The 24335-nt window shown below is 43.5% G+C and overlaps 2 protein-coding genes across 3 annotated transcripts in view; one reads left to right on the top strand and one right to left on the bottom strand.

The window, feature by feature from the left end:
• Nucleotides 1-3365: 3365 nt before the first annotated feature.
• On the bottom strand, nucleotides 3366-21047 carry MTRF1 (mitochondrial translation release factor 1). Of its 2 annotated transcripts, none has more exons than XM_034072705.1 (10): nucleotides 20616-21047; nucleotides 13684-14142; nucleotides 10929-11020; nucleotides 10006-10087; nucleotides 9667-9774; nucleotides 9405-9577; nucleotides 8149-8266; nucleotides 6796-6932; nucleotides 5092-5190; nucleotides 3366-3575 (listed from the first exon to the last, which is right to left on the bottom strand). In XM_034072705.1, the coding sequence occupies exons 2-10, from the start codon at nucleotides 14117-14119 to the stop codon at nucleotides 3453-3455; spliced, it is 1368 nt and encodes a 455-aa protein (XP_033928596.1). In that variant the 5' UTR covers nucleotides 14120-14142; nucleotides 20616-21047; the 3' UTR covers nucleotides 3366-3452. The 2 variants fall into 2 exon arrangements, with proteins under 2 accessions (XP_033928596.1, XP_030901780.1); XM_031045920.2 differs by lacking the exon at nucleotides 20616-21047 and adding an exon at nucleotides 15641-15762 and having other exon boundaries at nucleotides 3453-3575.
• The window catches only part of NAA16 (N-alpha-acetyltransferase 16, NatA auxiliary subunit), a 64335-nt gene continuing 60368 nt past the window's right edge, over nucleotides 20369-24335 (top strand). The window contains exon 1 of the mRNA XM_034072693.1: nucleotides 20369-20656. Coding sequence (XP_033928584.1) covers nucleotides 20603-20656 — 54 coding nt within the window. The 5' untranslated portion in view covers nucleotides 20369-20602. The remainder of the gene's footprint in view (nucleotides 20657-24335) is intronic.

Below are 24335 nucleotides of genomic sequence, written 5' to 3'. Positions count from 1 at the left end.
TGTATTTTTCCTTCCTTGCCTCATCTCTCCCCTGTCTTGCCTGTCTAAAGACAGCTTTGCAGTAAAGGATGCTTTTCTTTAATGTGTGTTTTATAGTACGATCTGTCTAAAGCTGGTGAGGCTTTTAGAAGCAAATATAATGCATATACTTTGATGCAATATGCAATTGATGCATATATGTAATATATTGCAGTTATTTTGATGGGCATTTCTTTATACCAGGAGCTGTGCAGAGACCTGCTTGTTTGACCCAGGTTATAGAATACTCCTTGTTCCTCTTTAGGTGAAGCCAAATTTTAACCCTCCACCTGGGAATTTGTAGATTGAAATCCAGACTATCGCAATAGTGTAAAGTTTGCTTTGTGTTCGACTATCAGAGAAAATCTGTGCTGCGGCATCATCCAGTCCCAGTGTTCAGATTAAGAAGGTGGGAAGGTTGGTCATGACATGGATCCATGTTAAATTCACCTGTGCTTGTATAAAAACATTTGTCCTTTATTTTTCTTTTTTGCTTGAAAAATGTTACTTCAGTGCAAATTCTGGTTTCTCAGAAAGGGAGTAAAAACATTCATGTTTCTTGGTTTCCTTGGTTAGCTTGTTGAGTTGTGCCTCCCCTTTTAAGTACTTGTCTTATTATTGCTATCTTCTTCAAATAGTCTTCTTCCAGTATTCCCAGCTATGCAAACCTCCACATCACCGCTGTGCTATATCTCCAGCATCTTTCACCTCACCTCTACTCCACTGGGTTTTGGGGAAGCATCCTGTTGTCTTCGGCAGGCCACTGTGTCTTCCCATCCCAGCTCCTGCCACCTGCTTGCATCATGCCCTGGAGAGGTACAACCTTATCTGCTCTCAAACAGCCATAAGCTGTTTCAACCCCATGTGCTCTTATGATTTCCTCACTGATCCTTCTTTCTGAGACAGATCCCATTCTTCCTATGGGGTTTTTAATCCTTGTGCTGGCTGGTAAAAAAGCTGTGTCTGTACCTTCTGCAGCAACCCTTTGGTTCTGCTTTGTCAGCTGTTACCTCTTCAGTCTCTCTTGTATCTACCTCTTAAGTCCTCTTTACTTTCTACCTGACAAATTATTTAACTTAGAAGTCGTGTGAAATGTTTGTGTGACAAACAGATTGAGCTTTGTGAAATGTTTTGGGATATAGCTTGAATAGAAAGTTTCTTTACAGAGCAAAAAGCATTGCAAATAATATTCTGAAAAAAAGGCTGAATCTGCCCCAGAGGGTTCGCAGACAGTGTCAGCAAACACAGGTTTGACTTTACCTGTAAAAGTAAACACAGCCCATGTTAAAACCCAGCAGAAAGCATTACACAGACTGGGGGCTGAAGAGAGTGAATGTTAATGGCTTCATTACAGAGGGGAAGTGCAGAGGAGTGGGTGAATGAGAAGTGAGTGGTTTAGTTTATAGGTATCCTCTGCAACATTAAACAGTGGGTTTCTCTTTAGCAGCTTCTCAGTTGCAATTACAAATATTGCAAGCTCTTGAAGTGGTGTTTATTTGAAGACCCTGAATAAAGCTTTCATTTGAACCATCCGCTACTGCTGTTAATCTGTTCAGGGGGGCTAGGGCAAGCTGGGAGATGGACAGGTGCATGTTCTGTTAAAAATGGGGCCTGGGGTCAAGATAAACCAAAACAGGGTGGAAATGTGGGAATGCTTCTTAGAATAAATACTTTAATTTTGTGGTCACCAATAGAAGTGTCTGGTGCCTTCCAGTAGCGCATTCAGCACTAACTGGAAATGGGTTTGTTCTGTGTATCAATTACAAGTTACAAACGACCTGGGTTAAAACTGTTAATTTTACAATTCTTACCAGAGTTCAGGTGACATTTGTTGTAGCAACATTCCAAATGTAGCTGAATGGATAAACCTTCTGATAGTAACTGACTGTCATACAGTCTCCTGTAAGGTTGATGGGCAATGCCCTGAGAGTTAAAGATCTGCACTTTTAAAAGGTGGGGAATGCACGTAAGCTAGTTCATAGCATTTCTGTTGCTGCCTTAAGTAGAAGCTGAGCTGCAGATTTTATTTCTGAACTGCTTACTGCAAGAAGTCAAAGTTCAAGTGTCCCAGTGACTCTTAAATTGTGTGGTGATGTTTCCCAATTGACTCACAGGGCTATACATTGAAAGAAGCCCAAGCAAACCCAAGAGCTTTCATAATTAAAAGTGCTGGGAGCAAGTCAGAAATTGCTAGACAAAACTTGCTGATAAGAATGTGCAAACACGCCAAGAAACTGAAAAGTAATTCCAGAATTGGGAAACTAAGGATAGTTTTCCTGCTTGCTTCCTGGTTCAACTTCCATCTTTCTAAATCCAGCTGAACAAAGTTAAAACTGTTGTCTGTTCAATATACAGTGGTAAAAACTACACCATTTAGATAAACTCAGTGTCAACGTGATTATTTTCCTTACAATAACTGTCATTTTCTCAGTCCTGTATCATTTGTGATCACAAAACAGATCTGCAAAGATAAATCAACAACAAGGCTTAATTTAAATCATAACAATTAACTGATTCTTCACATGCAAAAGCTTGTACAGAGGACCAGCTTTATAGCATAACCTGGGAGGAGCAGGATAAAAAACACTGTGTTCCAGCAAGTCAGCCCAGTTCAGCAGAGCACTCTGAATCTGTGCAACATTAAACACATCAGTATTCTTGAACTGCTGTGTCCAAATGCTCTGTAAGCAACTGGATCACCCTCAGGGACAGGCCCACATTCCCAAAGTCATCAAGGCAGAAACTGAACTGCAGAGTTACCCATTTGCTACAACACATTACACTGTGAACTTTTCTCTGCAAAGAAGCAGGGAGCTGCCTGCTATCATGGCTGAACTCCTCCTGGAATCTCATCAACTCAGCTGGAAACCAGAACACCTACTTTTACACACCACTGCAGTATGTGGTCCAGTCCCACCCTAAGCTGACCCAAGAATGGCTAGAAGCAAGCTGCCAGGCCTCTCAAAACTGCTGCCTTTGCTTTTGTACATTCACTCTAAAAATTAAAGCATCATAACACAGAGTTACTTTGAAGAGACTACACTTAGGAAGCTCACCCATTCAAAGTCATTCACAAGGCCAGATTCTAGACTGTCTGGGGAGCTGAGGTTCTTTCACCTGGAGAGGAACATCTCCCACCTCCAAAGCATGTGGTACTTATTCTGCTCCATCACCACAATTCTGTGTCATTCCAGCTGCAATATGTCAAGAGGTCCAGCTTAACAGAGCCATGCTGCAAAGACAGAAGGTATTCGCACACAGTACCCCAAGCTCATTCTTTTCTGCAAGGACTGCTGAAATGAATTCAACCCATTTGCACCCAAGTATAAAAGAGTAGCATCACACCCTGAAAAACAGAGGCATAGGTTTATTTAACAAATGCATCTATTTTCCTACCGAACACAACATTTCTGCTCTACCTCCATGCAAGGCCTTCAGCAGCCTCCTCCTTCCACAGCCTTCAAACTTTCTAGATACTCAGTGACAGCCTCCATCTCTGCAAACTCCAGCAGTCTGTTGATGAGCTTATCCAGTGCTTCTTTCCCATTTAGAATTTCCTATGAAAAAGAAAACCAAAAACAGGCAACAGCATTACTGACTGTACATCAGTATAATTCCAAATTGTCCAAGATTCAAACAAGGAGCTCCTGGAATGCACTTTGCCTGGAGTCTTATCTTGAGGCATTAATTTGCTCACCTCTGCACTCCCCCTGTGTGAATGCAACATGTCATGGTGCACAGCACTGGAACTTCAGCTGGCTGCCTGTGAGCAGCACATTGATTCCAGCAGCAACAAAAGGAGCTGCTGGTGCCTTCCTGACATGCTTTCATGTAACCCATACGTTTACATGCAAATCCCCCAGCAAGACCAACAGAGGGTTGAAGAACCCAAGTCAAATATAGATTGCTCATGCCAAGATCTAGTTCATTTTGCAAGCAGAGCCCAGCTAACTTTTGTCAGGCAGTTTATGGTTCCAGTTTCACTCAAGAAAGTAACAAGTTCCCAACAATAACTAACTGAAAAGGTCAACTAATGAAAGTTGGGTTTATGTAATTGTGGAACTCACAGAACCATAGAATGACAGAGTGGTTTGGGTTGGAAGGGACCATAGAGAACAGCCAGTCCCAACCTCCTGCCATGGGCAGGGACACCTTCCACTAGACCAGACTGCTCCAAGCCCCATACAACCTGGCCTTGAGCACTGCCAGGGATGAGGCAGCCACAGCCTCTCTGGACAACCTGTGCAGTGTCTCACCACCCTCACAGGGAAGAATTTCTTCCTTACGTCTAATTTAAACTTGAAAACATCTTCCCATTCTCCTCCATCATGGTATCTGTGTACCTATTCCCCACTCCACTGAACATGAACCATTCCATATTCAGCATGCCCTGTGTTCTCTGAAGTTACCCAAGACACCTCTGGATACAATTCAAAAAGCGTGGATCCTTATGTAACAGCATTTACAGTGAACTGGATACCCAAGCCAAACATTGAAGGCTCACCCTGAACTTTGTCTTAAAATTCAAACCATTTTAATAAATTTAATACACAAAAATGCATTACTAGGTATTTGTTTCCCTGTAAAATAAATAATCAAGATTCAAGCTGTTTGCAGAGACTTACTGAGAAGTAAGACCTCAGGTAATCTTAAAATGAAAGCATTTGGTTTCTGTTTCATTTGCCTGGCCCACGAGGCAAGCATAAAAGTTTTTCTTCACTCCAGCATTAGGAGGAGAAAAGACTGGCTTAACAAAAAAGAAGACCTTGGTGTCAGGTTTTTCTTGTGGATGTATTAAACTTCAAGAACTGCAAATGTCACTTCCCAGTTGGCTGAGGGACTCAGGGAGTTCACTGAGGGCTACAAGTAGGCCAGCAAGCTATATCCTGTGCCAGACTTCTTTAACAGCACTGCACAAGCAGGCAGGAAAGAAGTTTCAGCTTTCTAAATCTGTTCTGACAGAGAACAACTGGCTATCTGATTTCCTCATACAAATTGTATTGTTTTCACTAAGTTAATTTCTTCCTATGGTACAGATAAGTAACTTTAAATACTCTCATAAGCAACCAGTACCTTGATATTGCGTGCATCATACGAGATCCTGTGGTCAGTGACTCTGTCCTGCGTGAAGTTGTAGGTACGGATTCTCTCTGACTGGGCTCTTGTTCCCAACTGTAGCAAAGCAACAAAAAACAAATTCTGTCATATTGTGTTTAAAAAGAAACAGAATCAAATTCCACCCTCAAGCAGCATACCTAGAATAAACTTTGATGGATCAGACTATTCCGACTACAAACCTAGTGGTCACTGGATTAGCATATGAGATTTTAAAACACTTTGGCATTGCTGAAGTGTTATAAAATCACAGAATGGTTTGGGCTGGAAAGGACATTAAAGCTCATCCGGTTCCAATCCCCCTGCCATGGGCAGGGACACCTTCCACTAGTCCAAGCTGCTCCAAGCCCCCTCCAACCTGGCCTTGAACACTGCCAGGGATGGGGCACCCACAGCTTCTCTGGGCACAAAAATGATTTGTGACTCTGTATCACAGTCCAAGTTCTTACAGCCCCCAGTACATCTGTGGTCCACCTCTGTAGCTCCGAAGCACGTACAGCCAGAGACAGATCTACATAAGTGAACAAAAATGCAAGGCTGGGTTTTAGGGGAGGTTGTAGCTCCCACAAGAAATAACGAAAGTGGGCCCGTGAATAAGCAGCCCAGTTAACGTGTGGCAAAGCTGCACCACTGAAGTCTGGGTGTCGTTAGTACTAACGAGGACGAAACTAAGACTACGAAGAGAAGTCCTCTAGTGGTGAAGTGCAGGAATGCAAGCCGTATAAAAGGTAAAACGGAAATCAAGACGTTTAACCACACAGCAACGCTACACTTTGTTAAAATACCGAATTAAATGCGTAGAGAAACGGGTGTCTGCTCCAGTGGGCTCTGTTGAAATATTCATCAGCACTCAACACGTATATTTTAAAATAAGGCATTTACTGAATAAATTCTGAAACATTACAAAAAGCAATTCACTTTTGCCTGATTTTCTGTAGTATTCATATAAATATACATCTAAGTCCTTTATGCAACTCTAAAGGCTCTCAAGCTAAAATTATTAACACAAGAGAAATGGATCACCACTTCCTGGCCTAATATCCTGCAGGAACAATACACTTACATGCAACCTGATGTTAGTGATTAAATAGCTGAGCTGGAAACTTCAAAGTACTCAGCAATTCTGTAATTCTGAAGTAGTTTTATTCCTGGTGGTCACTGTTGAAGTTCAGACCACAGATGGGGAAAAGACCAATAGCACATTTCAAGAGAAAAGCTTGCTTTGTGTCATAATTTGAGATAACTCTCTTATGAAAGGTGTTTCTTAGAATCATAGAACAGTTAGGGTTGGAAAGGACCTTAAGATCATCTAGTTTCAACCCCCTGCCATGGGCAGGGACACCCCACACTAAACCATGTCACCCAAGGCTCTGTCCAACCTGGCCTTGAACACTGCCAGGGATGGAGCATTCACAACTTCCCTGGGCAACCCATTCCAGTACCTCACCATCCTCACAGTAAAGAACTTCATTCTTATATCCAATCTAAACTTCCCCTGTTTAAGTTTCAACCCGTTATTCCTTGTCCTGTCACTACAGTTCCTAATGAATAGCCCCTCTCCAGCATCCCTATAGGCCCACTTGCTCCATCACTGTCACTCAAATATGAAACAAATCTACAACACAGCACCCTCTCCAAATTTCAGCAACCACATGTTCTCACCTGCAGTTTCCTGGCACTCTGCTCTTGACTGAGCTGTTTTTCAATGATCTGCTGGTATAGCTTAGCCCTCAGTGTCCGCAGAGCTATGTCCTTGTTCAACAGCTGGGATCGCTCCTGCTGGCACTCAACTGCTAGTCCTTTTAATAGAGGGATGCAAGAGAGCTCACATCAAAAGCCCAGTATAACAAAGAAAAAACAAGCTAAATTAATTCTAACATATAAGGCAAATGAAACCTTCTGGAGTGCTGGTTTGTAGGGTCATTCAGCTGCAGGATAAAAGGTCATTTTAAGACAGTGGCCAGAACCATTAGTATGGTTTTAAACTCTTCATAGCTGTACCAGGGGCTTTGGTTAGTACTACAGAAAAGTCAGGGATACCTTAACATCTCACGAAGCAAACAAGTCTGACATTGTCTCCAGAAAATGAGCTCTCTCCAGTCAGCATTCTCATGTTAAAGATGTCATTTGCACAGTCTACAGAAGCATTCTTATAACAGTGCAACACAAGTTTTTAAAGTCTTAGTCTAAATAGCTCTTGGAGACTGGAAAATTCATTATTCTAGAAGAGAAGGGTGTCTAAACAATACTGATTGTCTTGAACTTACAAATAATGAAATAAAGTAAAATAAAGGTCTTTAAAAGACATCTAGTAACTTATTTTTGCTTCTTATTTGATTTTTGAAATAAAAAGGTATATAGAAAACAGTTGTTTTCAGGTCACTACTGGCATTTCTCATGTCTAAAGAGATTCTGCATCTGAACAGACAGAAACCCACTGAATTTCAATAACAACAAACCTCAAGAAAGACAGAGTGGTCCAGTCTATACATTATCTTTCCATCAGCAGACATCTTCCTTCCTATTCAACATATGATAGCATTATCTACAGTACTGAAGCACAATCTGTAGTACTATATAACTATATAGTACTGAATGAAAATCTTCAAGCCCACTACAACACACGTTCCAGCTAGGCAAAGCAACCCTTGGTTGCAAATGGCTGTTACTCTTCAAGGTGCAGAGCACAGAGCACAAATTATTTGCATCTTCCGTCCCATCCCTGTCACTCTCTTTGTCCTTTCATCCTTCAAAGACAGTGTCCATTAAACACTCCCTCTAAGGATAAAACTGGCATAATATGAAATGTCTGACTATCATGCCACTGGTACATATCCCTGCTCTCACAAGTTGCCTTGCTAGCAGAGGGCAGAACCAGAAGGGGCTACACTTCCTTTTCTTGGTATAAGCCCAACCCTGCAAACCCTCTCTAAGAGACAACTTGTGGGATCCCAAGCTTTCCCTTCAGGATACAGATTTAGGGTGATTACAAGTAGGAAATGCAGCCAGCCTTACCTGTGGGAAGGTGCACAACTCTCACAGCACTATCAGTTTTGTTAACATGTTGCCCTCCTGCTCCTTTGGCTCTGAATGTGTCTATACGCAAATCTTTGGGATCCACTTTAACATCAACCTAGAATCAAAGAAAATTGCTACTTTTTGCTCATTCTAAATCTATCTGAATGGCAATGATACTTGGTGTAAAAAAACTACCATGTCTCAAAAAATTGCTCATAACAGCTACCATTATACTTCAAGAAAGTGCAATGTCAAATATGTCTGCAAAGCAAGTAATGCTTTAAATATTTCATTTTCCTCAGACTCTCACTTCAGGTCCTTCACAAAACAAGGGGGGGTGTGTGTGTATGTGAAACAAACCAAAACCAACAGCTTTCTGTAAAACCACCAGCCTTGGCAGTGAGGCTAAGAAATAAGTAAATAATCGAAAGCTACTTCTAAACAGCAGTACAAGATCTTGGCCATAAGTCAAGCCTGAATGATTCTTGCAACAGTGCTTAGAAACATCTAATTGAAGAAAAAATGGGTGTATCCAGATCCAAGAAAGGATTGCAGCATTGGAAATACGAGTCCATGATGACCTGGACCACAGTTTGAGCTCAGTGGATGGGAAAGGAACATTGAGATCTGATCAACATTGCAAGGAAAGCATTACAAGGAAGCAGGAGAAGTGCAGGGAAAGCCTGCAGGAGCTGGTTTTGTTTGTTTTGTGTGTGAATTGCTGGTTTAAGTGAGAGCTGTCAGTACCAGTAAGTTCTCAGAAGGACTAGCCAACACACTCATTCATACTCAAAGCAGACTGTCCTCGATTTAACAAGAGGACACATGAAACAAAAAAATCAGAAGACCTGCAGAATCACATTACTATGTAACACTGAATATTTTCTGGAGATATTCCCTGTCTTAAAACACGACATAATTTAAAATTGGCTTACTCATAGCACTCAGCTCTGTGAGTGCTGGGGTTGGAACACTCACTGAAACCACTGCTGATTTACATGCCATTTCAGGCAACAGCAAATCTCTAAGTTGCTTCTGATGACCCATTTAAACACATGAGGTATAGGCCTAATGACTCTCACCTTCCAGAGTCACAGATGTTGTGGCTCACTTGCTGGGGCTTGCACAAAGCACTTGGGTACCAATAAAATCCCCAAACAACAATAACACGGTTTTAAGTAACACCTGCTCCAATGGGCAAAGGGGTGAGAAGGGATACACTGCCCTACCATCCTGATTAACACCTGGTTTACCTCCTCTGGCTGAGGGAGAACAATAACTGACATTGTCCCAGTGTGAATACGCTGCATTCGTGATGACAGGCCTATCTCAGGGATTCGCTGGACTCGATGAGTTCCTCCTTCATACTTCAGATGCCTGTAGACATCATCTCCCGAAATATGAGCAGAAGCATGATGCAACCCACCTAGAGACAAATAATGTCTGACAAATATAGCACAGAAACACTGTTTTTAATTGCCTTGCTGTGGTGGAATGTCTGAAGAACTACTGTACCTATCTCAGCTGGCGTATAGTTCACAATGTCAAAAGTCCAGCATTTATAGTCTGCATAGTTCTGGTACATCTCAAACATTTCTTTAGTGAACTGTTGGCAGATGTCTCCTAAAAATATAAAAGCGGGACAACATAAATAGCAGTTCACAAAATGGCAGCCACCGATTTTTAGATTTAGCTGCAACTCTAACCACACTCATCAGACAGATTAATGCTCTTCTTTAGAAAGTATCACTTTATACCACTAACATATAAAAAGGCATTAAGAATAACCCATTAGAGGTTTAATGAAGTTGGATGGAGGTTTGAAGTAATCTTTACTGTGGAGACTTTGCTGACCTCCAGTTGTTCTGCCAGCTGTCACTTCTAGTATGACATGACTTTTATCGTATTTTTCCTTTGGCACTAGAAGCTGGAAAAGCTGAAAAGAAAGAAAGAAAGGAGAAAGTCATTATCTGCTTCACGACTTTTTATCTCCTCCTAATCAAATTTACATCCAGTCTTCACAATTGCCACAGCTTGAGTGCACACCATAACTGATTTATTCTGGCAAACTTGTAAGTAGGGCAAAAAACTGCCTATTGGCCACTGCAGCTCAGTGCAATCACTGAGGAAATGGGATATGATGGTGCATCCACAAGAAAGCTAGCCGAAAATTCAATCCTGCAAAGTCCAGTGTAGGTTACCTGCTCCAGCCCCAACTACCTACAAACACAAAATTATTAGCTATAACCCAGCCAATCTTTACATTCATCTTATTTTTCAGAAAGTCCTATTTCATGTTATTTCAGTGTGAACATAGAAATGAGCCCAATCACACAGCTCTCCACTGAATCATTTCAGCTCCTCTGCTTATAATTAATTTCCTCACTCATCGAGTGCTGTCAGCTGAAGAGAAAATGAAAGTCTGTAAGTTCCAATCAGAAATCTTTCAAGAATGCATGCTCCACTGCCAACCAAGTGTTACTAGGGTGTCATGTCAAGTCTCAATAGCACAGGCTCACCATTTTTTTAATCCCCTTCAGCATCTGCTGGCAGACAAGCATGCAAGCAAAAGTGACTAAAATAATAAGCTTCTGAGACACAACTGTCAGTAAGAAGCTTACAAATAATTAATGTTGCCACTTCTTTTCAGGGAGAATACACAAGGTGGACTTCTCATTTACTAAACATAAGTGTCAAGAGTCTATGGAAAAGATCACAGATGAACGCTTTTCTGACATCTTTATTTACAAAGCTGTGTAATTTTACCTCAGGCTCACCTTTCTGCACAACACATTGATTTTTTTATCCAGGGTCTCCTTCTCTTCTAAGGCAAGCTCTAGAAGTTGTTTCTCATCTCTGCTATCTAGCTCTAAATTCCAACAACAGGAATAGATGTTAGTCAATCTCACTGATGTGATTTAAAATCCAACCATCATCTCGTTCACTCACTCCCCCCCTTGCTCCCCCAACTCCTGGAAAGTTAGGAAGGAGAATCCAAAGAATGTAGCCCCCGCGTGTTGAGATAGGAACACTTTAATAACTAAGGAATAACATAAATCACTACTACTACTACCAATAATGATAAAGGAAATAATAAGTGAAGAAAATACAACACCTCACCAGCCACCGACCCATAACTCACTCCGACCCATAACCCTGCCCGACCAAGCACCGACCGATACCTCCTCCATCTCCCCAGAGCTCCAGTCCTTCCGGGTAACTCTCAGTTACATCCTGGGTATGACGTGCTATGGTATGGAATACCTCATTGGCTAGCCTGGGTCAGGTGTCCTGTCTCTCCTTCCTCCCGGCCTCCCCTCCTCCCTGGCAGAGCATGAGCTCAGAAAAGGCCTTGGACAAACCAAACATTTGAGCAGTAACTCAAAAGATACTTGCTATCAGCAACCGTTCCCAGCCTGAAAGTCAAAACACAGCACTGTACCAGCTACCAAGGAGAAAAAATAACTGCTACTGCTGAACCCAGGACACTCACTTACCTTAGAGCAAATTGTAATACAGCTGGCCACAGACATGCACTGCAGCCCACAGAAGCTTGCAGTTGCACTCTGCCAGCATGAAATACCAAGAGCAGCCCTAGCTAGGATTCCTGTTGGTAACTAAATGATCATATTTTTCAGGTGTGCTGGAAGGAGTAATGGATATCCTACCTCTCACTGTCTACCTCAGAGCTCAAAGCCTACATCAAATAGATGCCAGTCCCACCTGACAGTTACTCTCAGTTATACTAATGGTTATGTCATACAGACTGACAGCCCAGGGATAAATAACAAATGGATTTGACAAAATATCTTAAAACCAGGCCTGCAGACAAGCAGTGCCTTGGTTTCCTTTACTGCAATTTTTCATGCAATAAAATTTTTCATTTCCAGACTTGCCCAGAAACACCCATGTCTTCAACAAATTGTAGGCAACTTGTTAAGGTGAGCACCATAAATAACACTATGATGATAATAATGAGGTTTCTAACTTTCTGTCTCCTGCTAATCAAGAGGCCACTGAGACATGCAAGGTGGGAGTTATCAGGAGGTGGAAGACCTCACTTGCGCTCTTTGCTTTGATTAAGGAGACTTCCTTCTCCACAATCTGGAGTACCATGTCCAGTTTCAAGCTCCCCAGTTCAAGAAACACAGGGTAATACTGGAATGAGTACCACTTACGTCACTTACTCATCACATTGGTGCCCCATTCCTACCTCCCTGCAAACCTGACTTCTAAGAATTCACTTCAACTACCCCTCTGACTCACATCACCAGTGGCAAACCAGCAAATAATGTTTTTCTGCTCCACTGAGTATTGCAAATATAAAATCCAATAGTAACTGTGAGGAATTTAGGCACCACAGAGAAAAGGGTCAGTTTAGGGAGTTAAACAGAAAACAAAGAGCAGTCAGATGACAAGAACATCTGTGGTTTAATCTGGCCACATGATAAACAGCACACATAGAACAATTTGGCTCCATTTAATTAACTTATGGGCTGTGATCTTCTTTTCATTCTTTTCTTTTCCCTCCTTTCAACCAGAACTCAATCCATTTAACCACATCATAATTTATGGAATTAGAAAAATTCTTCATTATATTTACTTGCTCCAAAAATAGCCTTTTTAAGTTTGCCCACACTCCTTGGTTGTCCCCCTGAAAAGCACCATGAACTCTCATCCTCCTCCATTTACACCACTGGCTACTTATTTTCTCCTGTCCTTTGCTTTTGCCTTTCCTTTACTTCAGTGTAAGCCCCATCCTCTCCAGGCCAATGTTTCCCTCTCTTAATATCTATTGGTGTAGGAGAATAGATGTTTGTGTGCACCTACTCTTCTAACAATGTTTTCTTTCTGAAAATGCTGCACCATTGATTATCTTATTCCCTGTGTAGTCTTATTCCTGAAAGGTATCAAAAACAGCAACAACTTTTAATTCTTTTTTACCCCAACTTCTACTGTAGCAGATTACTGAAAAGCAGAAGCTTCTTAGACAACCATCAATTTTTATTCCTTGAAGGACTCCTTGAACATTCTCAGAGAAATGTTAGCTTTTGCCATTTCAATTGGAAGCTGACAATCCAAGGCCTAATGAAAGTTCGTGTAATTTGCTCTATAAGTATCAATAAACAGCTAGATGGAATTCCATTTTAATTAACAAGAGTAAAGTCTGCATCTGTCAAATGTATTAAGCTTGCCAAATCTTTTTTCTTCATCATGCTGCTCTCGGTTCCATGAAAAACAACCTTAAAACAAATATTTCCAAACTATTTCTGCTAGATTCCAGATGATCTCTACTCTCCCAAATTGTTTGTATTAAACCTGAAACTGAAGTGAGGTGAATGAAAACTGGAAATATGTGTCTGGAAGCAGAAAGCCCTAGCAACACACAAGCTCCCAAGAAGCAGGAAGGACCAGAGCATGCTCCAGGGCTGGCTTAAGTTATTTCAAAGCTTCCCTCAAAGGCTGGGCAATTAAGTTCATTGCAAGAAACGTGACTGTTTCGAAAGAATTAAGCAGATGTGTTCTTCTTACCTTTGCACATAGCTTCCAACTCCTGAACTTCTTTTTCAGCTTCTCTGATTTCCTGAAATGCAGCTGCAATTGGGGACAGATCGGCACATCTTCTCCTCAGGGTTCTTTGCTCAAAGTCATTTACTGAGTCAGCATTTAACAGACGACTAACCTGCTGGTATTCCCTGCTTAGTGTCTCCAGATATTTCTGCACTGCTTCCTGCTTCCACAATGCTCGAGAATCCTGATGGTTTTTCCTATGCCTGCTGTTAAAAGACAGAGTGAATCTAGCTGTGTCCAATAAAGATTTTGGCTTCCAAAATCCACCATTGTGCAGTCCCGCTGCACAACCTATCTTCGTTGCAGCGGAAGGGAGAAGACAGCTGTGAAGCTGACTGTGACAGCAGCAATTGGCAAGCAGGCTCTTGAAACGACAGACCCTTTGGAAAGGTTTCATTTTGCTTCTTATTTTTCCACCAGCTGAAATTAAAAGTAGACAATATATGGACCAGTGTTATTATCTAGAAAAAGAGGTGATGCTGTTAAAAAACAAACAGACATAGAATTCTATCAAGCCCAAATCCTGTTCTTGATTGGACCAACAAAAATGCAACTGTTATGGACAAAACTATTCCTGATTTAGTCCTTGTTTAAACCAGAAGCTCTTACCAGCACCACTGTGCTAGCTGATGGTTGAAAATGGTCTTTTCCCTTATCTCCTCAAACTTAGTTTATTCATGTTGTGGAAAAGCTACTGTAGATAGGGCTTTACAGACAACAGCTTCATTTTGCCATGTCTCCCTGAGAAAAATTCAACCATTTCACGCCTTAGTGGTGAAAGGAAAATGTTGCCGAGAGAAAATAAATCTATCCAAAGGTACAGAATTCTATGTAAAGAATGTACGGGAAGTCCAGAATTATGTGCAAAATTATATCCACTACCATAACAGGATATAATTTTGTCAGGAAAACATCAGTAACAGTAAACAGCCACTGAAACAGATTCGTCAACAGGACCCCAAGATACTTGCAAGAAATTCCCCATATATGTACTACATAAGACATGGGAACAGCACTTTATATCACATGTACTCCTTCCTGTGATGTATTTACACATAAATGATATAGATAGTTTCCATCCGAAAAGTGAGTAAGAAGCTGGTACCCTGAAATATACTCAGGTATTTTCTGAGACAACTGGCCTACAGCTTTGCAGGGTATCAGGCTCCCCTGAGCATCACTGCTGCTTTAGAAAAGACCTTTTGCTCTTTGTTTTCTACCATCAATGTTGCAAGTTATGTTATGAATTCTTGCTGTGCTCTAAAAAATTATAGTGGGATGCAAGGGTCTACACCAAGAGGAAATAATTCATGTTCTAGGACTACCCACACAGAAAAGGTTTAACAAATAAAGAAGCACTCCTTGGTATCTGTGCCAGTGCCGCAATCCCATCTGTCTACTGATTTTTACAAGAAAGTGGATTCAGAGAAAATGAAGGCATTAAACACCATCTCCTTGAAACCTGTCCAGACTAAACAACCCCAGTTGCCTCAGCCATTCCTCGTAAGACTTGTGCTCCAAATAATTATATTTCTCCATACAGGAAAGCGTTACCAATATTGTGAACACTTAAAGAGATTTTTAAAAGAACTTCTGTCAATCGCAGATGCTATTTACCCCATAAAACCGAATTCAGACACGCAGTACACAGGTACACGGAAGGAGGCTGCGTTTCGATGCAGACTGTAACAGGGCCGGCTCAGTGCCGTGCCCCCGAGCCAACCTTTCACACACCGCACCCTCCCGGCACTGCAGCCGCGAGCAAAGCACCCGAAAGCCGAGCAGGAAGTGCCCCTGCCAGCGCTCCGCCATCGCGGGGGTGCGGGCGGACGGGGAAGGCTGGAGCAGACCGTGAGGGGCGCCGGGGGCTCGGCTCGGCTCCTGTCCGCAGCAGCCGCTGGGGACCTCCGGCACTCACCTCCCGCACGCTTCGGCAGCGGACGGATCCCGTCTCAGAACAGGAGGCCATGGCAGACGGGAAGTGGAGCGGAAAAGCTCCCAGTCCCAGCATGCCTGCTGAAGAACACGACTGCCGCCGTGCCTCAGGCCGCCCGGCCTTGCCTTCATTGCCTCCTCCGCCGGAGCTGCCCCCAGCGCAGGCAGCTTAGCTTTGCTCTGTCAAAAGCAAGACCCGAGATGGAAAGTAAAAGTGGGGAACGCGACCTTAAAAATAGCTCTTCGTTGTCGATATCCTCACAACTGTACAGTAACGCAGTCCGGCTTCAGGAGTGCTTTGGGAGAAACGGCAGGAGTGACAACAAGCCTCCAAGCTATTATATTACATATATTTTTCCGTGTATTTTCCCAAAACATGGGCTGGAAATAAATGTTTCACACCTGGTTACTAAAAGATTAATTTCGGAGAAGCAAAAAACTATGTTAAATTCCACTTTATGTGAAAGCTCACTGTTCAATTATACTTAAAATGAATTATAACTACACTAGTAAAGACAAACACCACTTACTATATATTAATGAATTGTTGAGCTTTATCATTATGCTAACTGGCTGTGGCTTCCTAACAAGGTGTTCTTTAAAAGATACTATACATATGCATAGTTTAATAGATAATATTAGACTATACAACTATCTCCCTAATTATCATAGAATCACAGAATAGGTTGGATTGGAAGGGACCTTAAAGCTCATCTAGTTCCAAACCCCCTACCATGGGCAGGGACACCTTCCACTAGACCAGGTTGCTCAAAGCCCCATTTAAAAACATTTCAGGAACACTGGGATATTTTTATACCTATAATCACTTAAAAAAAGCTTTCTTTCCAGCTACTGTCATTCAACAGGATTAACAAAAGAAGGTAAAAATTTGGTATGTGGCACATAAAACATCACTGGCATTTGGTAAGTATTCCAAAAGACTGAAAATGAAACCGATGGATGGGGATGACTTGAATCCATTCTCACCAGCAAGCGAATGATAACTGAACACTAATGTAGATCTGAGGACAGACTCTGGCTTGGCTCCATCCACTGGGACAGAATGTAAGGCAGACTGATTAAAAGACTCTTCCAGAGAATGGGATCCACCCCAGAGTTGATGCAAACTAGAAAAGGGCCACAGCAAACGGAATCCTGAAACCTAAATTTTGCTTCCCCTGGCCTGAGCCTGCAGTGCTGCACTGTTGGAGATGCCCTCGTCCAGACGCCATCCCTGCCACGACTCACCCTTCATCCACTATGGCTTACACCTCAGTGAAATGAAATAGTGAAATTATCCTTGCATTGGGCTCTAAATGTGCAATCTGATATTTGGGAAGGTAATCTAAGACAGGACAACCAAAACCATAATATGAACATGAAAACTATAAGCAAACCACACACTCAAAAATTGATTTTACAGAGTAGGGTAGGCCAAGGAAAATTAAACCAGCTTCTACTCCATCTGGTAATGGTTCTTACATTAAATCCTCTAATTAAATGTGATCATGATTCAGATTTGATTGGGGGCAAATTATTTAAGTGTGAATAGAGACTGTAACAAACTCTCAGCGTGCTCTCCCCAGTAGGCAGCAGGCCACGCAGTGACCACATGGCCAAGACAAGGGCTGGGCGCTATACTGCCAGTTAGGGTTGCCAAATACACTCTCAACCACAGGACACAGTCCATGCATCCTGTATTCAAAACATGTCAGATATACTCTTTCCCTAAGTTTACTTGTGCTTGTAGAAAGTGATATGGGCATTGAGTATAAAAGATGGGAAATCCCACTGCTGTCTGTGCTCCCATCCCCTTTATAATTTGCTTTGATACCTTAAAAACTGCGTGGCTGAAGCAGCTGTCTGTGGAGCCAGTGAGACCCAGGATCACGGGGTGCAGGCTGCTTGGGGCAGGGTGCTACTGCCTTCCTCAGCAACCATGGCAGCGCATGGTGGGTGCAGAAGGGCAATCCTAACCTGCCAATTGCTTTAGAAACTGGAGGCAAAGAAATGGCTCATCAGACAAAACAGGCTCCAGGCCTTACAATGTGCTTGGCTGGAAGGCAGGTCCATGCCCTCACAGAGGCCCTGTTTCACCCAGGGGGCCCTAACTGGAGTTAGTGGTCTGCAAGCATCCTGCTGCAACTTCTACAGATACCAACCAACACTTACAGGTCATGGAATAATGTGAAAGAGATGGCAAAATCACAAGCATGTTATGAAGTATCTATCACTTTAACATTGCTCCTGCTCTTTCAACCCAAATAGTTTGTCAACAGACTCCTGAATTCTTTCTTTTTGAAGGAACAACTGGTGACAGAATCATATGCCTCTTGAATACAGTCCTGCTTATTAACAAAGGCTGTAGAAAGCGCTTTGTTTTGCCCAGCACAGTGTGATTAAATGACAAGAAGTTTTCTTGACTGTGCTCCCAAACCTCACTTTCAACTAGAGCTCTGCCTCCCCCAAAAGCTTGTTTCTTTGTTTATTCTCTCCCAGCTAGTCTACAAACATTTCTTTTATTGCCTCCTTGCTTTCCTTTTCTTGTTGCTTTCACTCCAGAATTTGAATACAGACACATATCTAAATGGAAATCCAACCTGCTCCTCTTATTTGCAATTTGCTGATTTTCAGGCAGCATTCTTTCCAGGAAGCAGAGACCTTTAGCTGTCAAGAAAGACCTCACTGCTTCAGACCAAAGGTCCACCTAGCACAATATTTGACTGACCATCTTGGAGATGCATTTGTTTATCACTCAACTCAACCAGAGACATGTCTTTTGCTGCGATGGAAAACTAGAGTTCATAAAGTCAAGGCTAGTTACAAAAAGTGCTGAATACCTGTTGTGGTACAAACAGGCTCTGAAAATGATGCAGCAGGGCAAAGACAAGTTGTCCATCCTGTCAAAAGTATTCCTGCTTTGTAAAAAATCAGATACTGAATACAGCAGTACTATGTCATTTCGCAGATGGAACAGTGAACTTGAAAATACATGTGGAAAACACACATACTGCTATCAGTAATCCAGGTGACTGACATCATTAGAAGCATGTCAGAACAAAAACACGAGGAATAAAGATATGAAGAAACTTATTATAGACTATAGTTCTAACCAGATTAACAAAACAACACCAAAAACAACCACCACCCACAACAACATTTGCCATAAACTGATGCTCAGCTAAGAACTAGGAAAAGATATGCTGTACTTTAACATTCTCCTTGCCTTCGCTGTTTTCATTTCAAGAGGCTCCTAAAGCCTACTACTTTTTCCTAATTAATAGTCCCCAAGTTAGGCCACTGTCCAGGTCACTCTCTTCCAAGAAATTGTCTACTCCCTTTTTCTCTCCTTCAGCCTGAGAAGAAAGCAGCTATCATATCCATCAGCTTCAGCAACACTTGCGAGAAGTCTATGACCTGCTGCTTGTAATCCTCAGTCATGGCCACAGTCACCTAATTTATGTGTAACCAAATCAAATATTTTAAGCTCATAAACTGCTTAAATTGGCTCTTGTTATATACTGCTTTCCACACACTTGCTTTACACCTCATGCCTGTCCTAGTCATCATCTGGGACAGTAGGTGGGTAACCATGTATTACAAAATTAATGTCCTTTTAATACATACCAAAATATAATTAATATAGTTCAAGGGTAATTACATAAACGGATTCTAACTGAAGCTGACTAATTTTTTGCCCTGTGAGATGGTCTCTTTAATTGGCTGTAACCTTGACAGTTTAACCAGTTTTCTTTCTAAGGAAATGCTCCAGGCCATGCGGTTTTAATGTTGTTGTTTGTCTGATGTGTTTGGGTTTGTTTTTTTACCTCTTTTTTTTTTTTTTGCAAAGTTTCATTTAAGAACCATTTTTGGAAATAATAATAATAATCTATTCTCAAAAGACCTTAAACTTCCTTTGGCGAAGGTGCAAAGCCATGATTAAACTCTCTGTTCTAAGCACGCACGATAAAGTTTTACATAACCGACTGCTGAAAGATGCATTAATGCAATAGATGACATCCCCGCTCACTCTCAGTCTGACTGCGAAGTTTGCTGTTGTTTCCTTAAATACCAGCCAGGGCACAGCAAACACGCAGCCTCTCCAAGCGCTGCAGTTTCCAGGGACTTCGCTCTCTTCCAGCAGTCCCTCCCGGGCAGCCTGGCTCTCCACAGCCCCACTCTGAACGCGCTGTTGGGCCGGCAGCCACCAGAACTAGGTTACTAGGGGCAGAGAGGCAAGACAGCGAGCGCGCAAAGCGGCCTTCTGCCCTCCAGCCGTGGCCGGGAGAGGCCACACGCTGCAAACCCCTCCTCACCCAGCTGCCGCAGCCCTCGCGTAGGACACAGACATGACTTGGCCGAGCGGGAGTTAGCATTTGTTAACAACCCCCGCCGGTGGGTGCCCCATTTCCCCTCTTCCCCTCGAGGCGTTGCCGAGGGAGGCCCCCTCAGGGCCAGCCGCCGGCCCCGCTCACGGCATGGAACTCCCCTCAATGCCGCCGAGAGGGACCAGCCCCCACCGGCCAACGACACGTCCCCTCGGACAGGGCGTGCGGGAGGGAAGGGGGGGGCCGTGTGTGAGGGGGAAGCGGCGGGGGCCGCCGGACGCTGTGCGCCTGCGCGGAGGGGACCCCGGCTGCCATTTTGCAGCGTCAGGCGGCGGCGAGGCCTCCCCGGCAGCTGCGCAGAGGGGCCGCGCTCGCGCGCCGCGGCTGAGGGGAGCCGGCGGGGAGGGCGGTGCAGGCCAATGAGTTGAAGAGTCGCCGCTCGGGCAGGAGCCGCGCCGCTGCCGCCCCGCGGAGTTCGGGCTTTGCCTCCCCTCGCTTTCCCGCTCCTCCCTTCCACACCGACAGCCGCTTCTCCTGGGCCGCCCCCGCCAGCTTTTCCTCCCTTCCCTTCCTCCCTCTGTCCCTGCAGCCGTGCCTGCCCCGGGGCCGCCCGCACCATGCCGTCCGTACCGCTGCCGCCCAAGGAGAGCAACCTCTTCAAGCGGATCCTGGTGAGCCACTGGCCCCGCACCTCTCTCTTCCTTCCGCCGCCGCTCTTCGCTACTCTCACACACTGGGTCTCGCTCGGTGCCCTCCGACCCACGGCGCGGGTTACTTCGCCCGCTGCCGGAGTTGGCTCCGGCTGAGCGAGGACGGATGTGGCGGCCGCTCTTGCCCGGGGAAGCCGGGGCTGCTGCCGTCTAGTCCCGGGTCGTCCACGTTACCTTCCTTTGTCTGGGCCCCGCCGAGCAGGCCGGAGGAGCCCCCCTCTCTCGTGTGGGGGCCCGGCAAAGGCCGGTGTCGCCCCCGGCCGGGCGAGGGCGGGAAGGAGGGCGGGAGCCGGCCCGCCACCCAGGGCCGCGCTTCTCCGGGCTCCCTGCCCGGGACGGTGACTCCACGCCGAGCGCCGGCCGCGGGGCTAGGCAGCGCGCCGCCGCCGCTCCGTCCTCCTTGTCCCTCCCGCCGCAACCGGGCGGAGGCGGGCCGTACCCGCGCCGTGCCCGCGGGCTGGAGGGCTGGTGGAAGCTGCGTCCCGGGGGGAGCTGTTATCCCATCCCGGCTGCGGGTCTAGGCTCAGGGTGCCTGTGCTGCTTCCCCCGTGTCACCGCGCTTGGGAGGGTAGAAGCCCTTGGAGCACGGTGCGAGCGTCGTCGCGGGGGTTTGGTGTTCCAAAGCCGATGTCCATAGGTACTTCATTGTCAGCAAGAACGTCAGTTTTAGCACAGGGACTAGATTAAAACTAGTTCACTGAGCTGTCTTAAGTGTAGTTGAAGGCGCCTGGTGGTTTAAAGTATGACTCTGTACGTCCTTTGGAAGACTTGTCTCGGTTTCTCTGTGCTCGCTCAATATTGGCCTGTTTCAGCTCTTTGAGATCTAACGGTGCAAAGGACGTTTAGTGTTTGTGAGGTAACTAAAGAAAGAGCTCACTTTAAATTTCTGCTCAATCACTGTAATATTTTACGATGCTTACTCTATGGAAAGAAAAAGCACACATGCACACACCAAGAAGAAAAAACTCCACCACAACCCACAGCCAAAACACCAGACTGTCCTTTTCATTAACTTTACTTTGTGATAGTAATGGTGTTTCAGCCTTAACAAAGTTTTGTGCCAGTTTGCTCATCTGTGGGCAGAGGAGGTCTGTGCAGTACAGTGGTAATCTGTTGGCAGGCACAAGTTTCTTCAGTTATATTGGGATTTGTTAGGCTGGTTTCAGTAACTGTGGTTAAGAGGTGAGCATTTTGGCTTCAGAAAGCTGAGCTCAGAACAAACAGCGTGTGTAAGCCTGTGTACTCTGTATGTAGCTAGTGCATGTCAGCAGGTGCTTCATAACTCTTACTTGCTTTTGGTTTGGATAGTAGGTAGGTTTTAAGACTTAGTATTTCTTAATGGTGATTTGTTGCTTACTGCATGCTTATGGTATGCATCTTAGTAAGTCATTCTAGCACTCCTCTTTCTCTCTGCTAAAAATAAATGACTAATATTAGAACAGTTAAGTGATTATTCTTACTAGTAGCAAACAAGTTCGCAGTAACAGTCACAAAACTTTTGTCAACTGGAATGTAGAGTTTTTGTGGAGATCATATTTTAGACAACTTCCCTCCCCCCTCTTTTTTAACTAAGCAGTGGGAAAAGCATAAGTGCTTAGGCAAGGAAAAAGAATTGCATAAAACTTCAGTGAAGCCTGTGTGGAAATTTACTTGCTTTCTAAAGCCTTTGGAAGGTTTAACTGCTTCAGTGTCTAGTCACAGTTCCTAAAGTAGTAATCACAAACTTGTACTTGTTAGCTTATCACATCATGCACTGATACTTCTTGAAATACTTTCTCTAGTTAGCTTTGAGTTTTTCATGGTACACTTTTTTTCTGGAATGTTAATGTCTGCATAGTAGAAGTTGAACCCTTCTGTTGCTTGACATGTTTCAGAGAGTTTTAGTGTAGAGTATAGCTTATAGTGCTGAGGCAGCTTTTTGCCTACTCTGGTGTTGCCAGAATACTTGAAATTATTAGGGATACTATGGGCATTTTAAAAATATGGGGTGGAGGGGGTGGTATGTGGGAGGCTGTATAACACCTTACAGGCTTGTAGGGATTTAATGACTTGGAACAGATGCAAGGAAACTGTAGTCATATATTAAGATGAAGTATTTTTACAAACACTCCTGAGAATTAGCAGTTATGAAATGGGAACCTCATTTGGAGATCATGGGAATTACTTAGGAGTCAGTGACTTGGTGTGTGTATGTAACATGTAAGAACAAGAACTGAGTAAGAGCAAACCAATCTTACTAGAGCTGCCTAAACTAGTGTGGCCTCCTGGAGTTCAGTGTGAGCTCTGAAGTCTGCTCAAGAAGCTGAGTAAACAGTCTTTAAGCCACATGAATTTATGTGCCTGTATGCTTGGCAGTCCTTGAACAAGCTGACATAAAACTAGCTGTGATGTGATTAGAGAACTAATAGTAATTGCAGCATAGATAATAGTTCTGGTTTCTCAGTACTGCTGTAAGGTAGTGCTAGCATTTGTTTTTCTCACTGTGCTGACTCCCAGGTCTGTTTTATTTCTAGGCCTTACTTCCACTCTTCTGTAGGGAGGTGGTTCCTCAGACTGGTGCTCTTCCCCTGGGAGCTGTGATGGTGCTTGCAGGGGTGGTGTTGCTTGAGAGGGAGGGGCTGAACAACTCAGGATCTTCTCTTGCACTTCTCAGTCTCACAGAAGGCATGGAGGAAGTGTTTGAAAGCTTCCTGGCTCCCCCATTATGAGAAAAGAGAAGGGCATCCATAAAGAAGAATTGATACAGGAATGCTGTGGTGTTTCTTGCCACTTAAAATCAGTCTTCGACTCATGTGACTTTTTAAGTGGATGGGGCAGATGTAATCTAAAATAAACACGTATGTGTGGTAGCTTAAAAATGTGTTAACACTGAAGTTTGGTAATGTCCATTTGGTGTTTATTTCTGGTAAGCTTAGATCTTTTATTTTGTGTTTTATAACAGTTGTAAGCTTGCCTTCAAAGTATGTTTTGGTTTAAGCAGCTTTGGGTTTTGCATTTTTTCCTCCACCTGAGAGCCCAGATTATAAACTGTGTCTCAGCTTAAAATTGATTCTGTGAAGCCAAAGTTTAAAACTGAATCAGCCCTGTCTGTACAGGGCATGGTAGTAGTCCTTATGAATGCTTTAGAGGAAAGCCACACAGTTGTTGTCATACTTTCATGGCATGCTTGCCAAATTTCTTTTGTTTTTGAGAAATATTTAGTGTCTTGTAGTAACTGTTGGTGTCCGCCCAATATCACACAGTGTAAGATATTGTCTGATGTTTGTTTTGTGCCTGATACAACTGTGGATAGTATCATGCCTGTAAATAATTAATTCTTTGATTTTCTAGTGAATTCTACATACTGTTGTTGCATAAAATAAGATTTGCTGCTTTAATTGCCAATGTGCTTCCCTTGAGGAAGGGATAGCCTGTGAATATTTCATTCTGTTTTGAGTGAGCTAAGTCCTAGTACCTCTTCAGATGCAAAGCATTACTCTTACTGAGACCAGTTTAAGCATTTATTCTTATTTGACTTCAAGTAATTAAACACAAAGTTTGCAAGTACATCCCTTTGTAGTGGTGACTTGTTGCTGCTCAGTTCATTCAGGCATGTATTTCCCACTTTTTGTGGCTGAGGAAATTTTAGAAATTATCTTAA

The sequence above is a fragment of the Melopsittacus undulatus genome, chromosome 2 (assembly GCF_012275295.1).
Source record: "Melopsittacus undulatus isolate bMelUnd1 chromosome 2, bMelUnd1.mat.Z, whole genome shotgun sequence".
Taxonomy (NCBI): Eukaryota; Metazoa; Chordata; class Aves; order Psittaciformes; family Psittaculidae; genus Melopsittacus; species Melopsittacus undulatus.
The sequence above is the reverse complement of the archived record's forward strand: the minus strand, read 5'-3'. Positions and strand labels throughout refer to the sequence as shown.

Excerpts from the sequence above, each read along its gene's own strand:
- MTRF1 (XM_034072705.1), bottom strand. The coding sequence starts at position 14,119 with ATGAAACCTTTCCAAAGGGTCTGTCGTTTCAAGAGCCTGCTTGCCAAT. Across the intron at positions 6,933-8,148 it reads AGTTGTGCACCTTCCCACAG|GACTAGCAGTTGAGTGCCAG; the intron begins GTAAGGCTGGCT and ends CTCTATTAAAAG. Across the intron at positions 5,191-6,795 it reads AGAGTGCCAGGAAACTGCAG|TTGGGAACAAGAGCCCAGTC; the intron begins GTGAGAACATGT and ends GCTTTGCTACAG.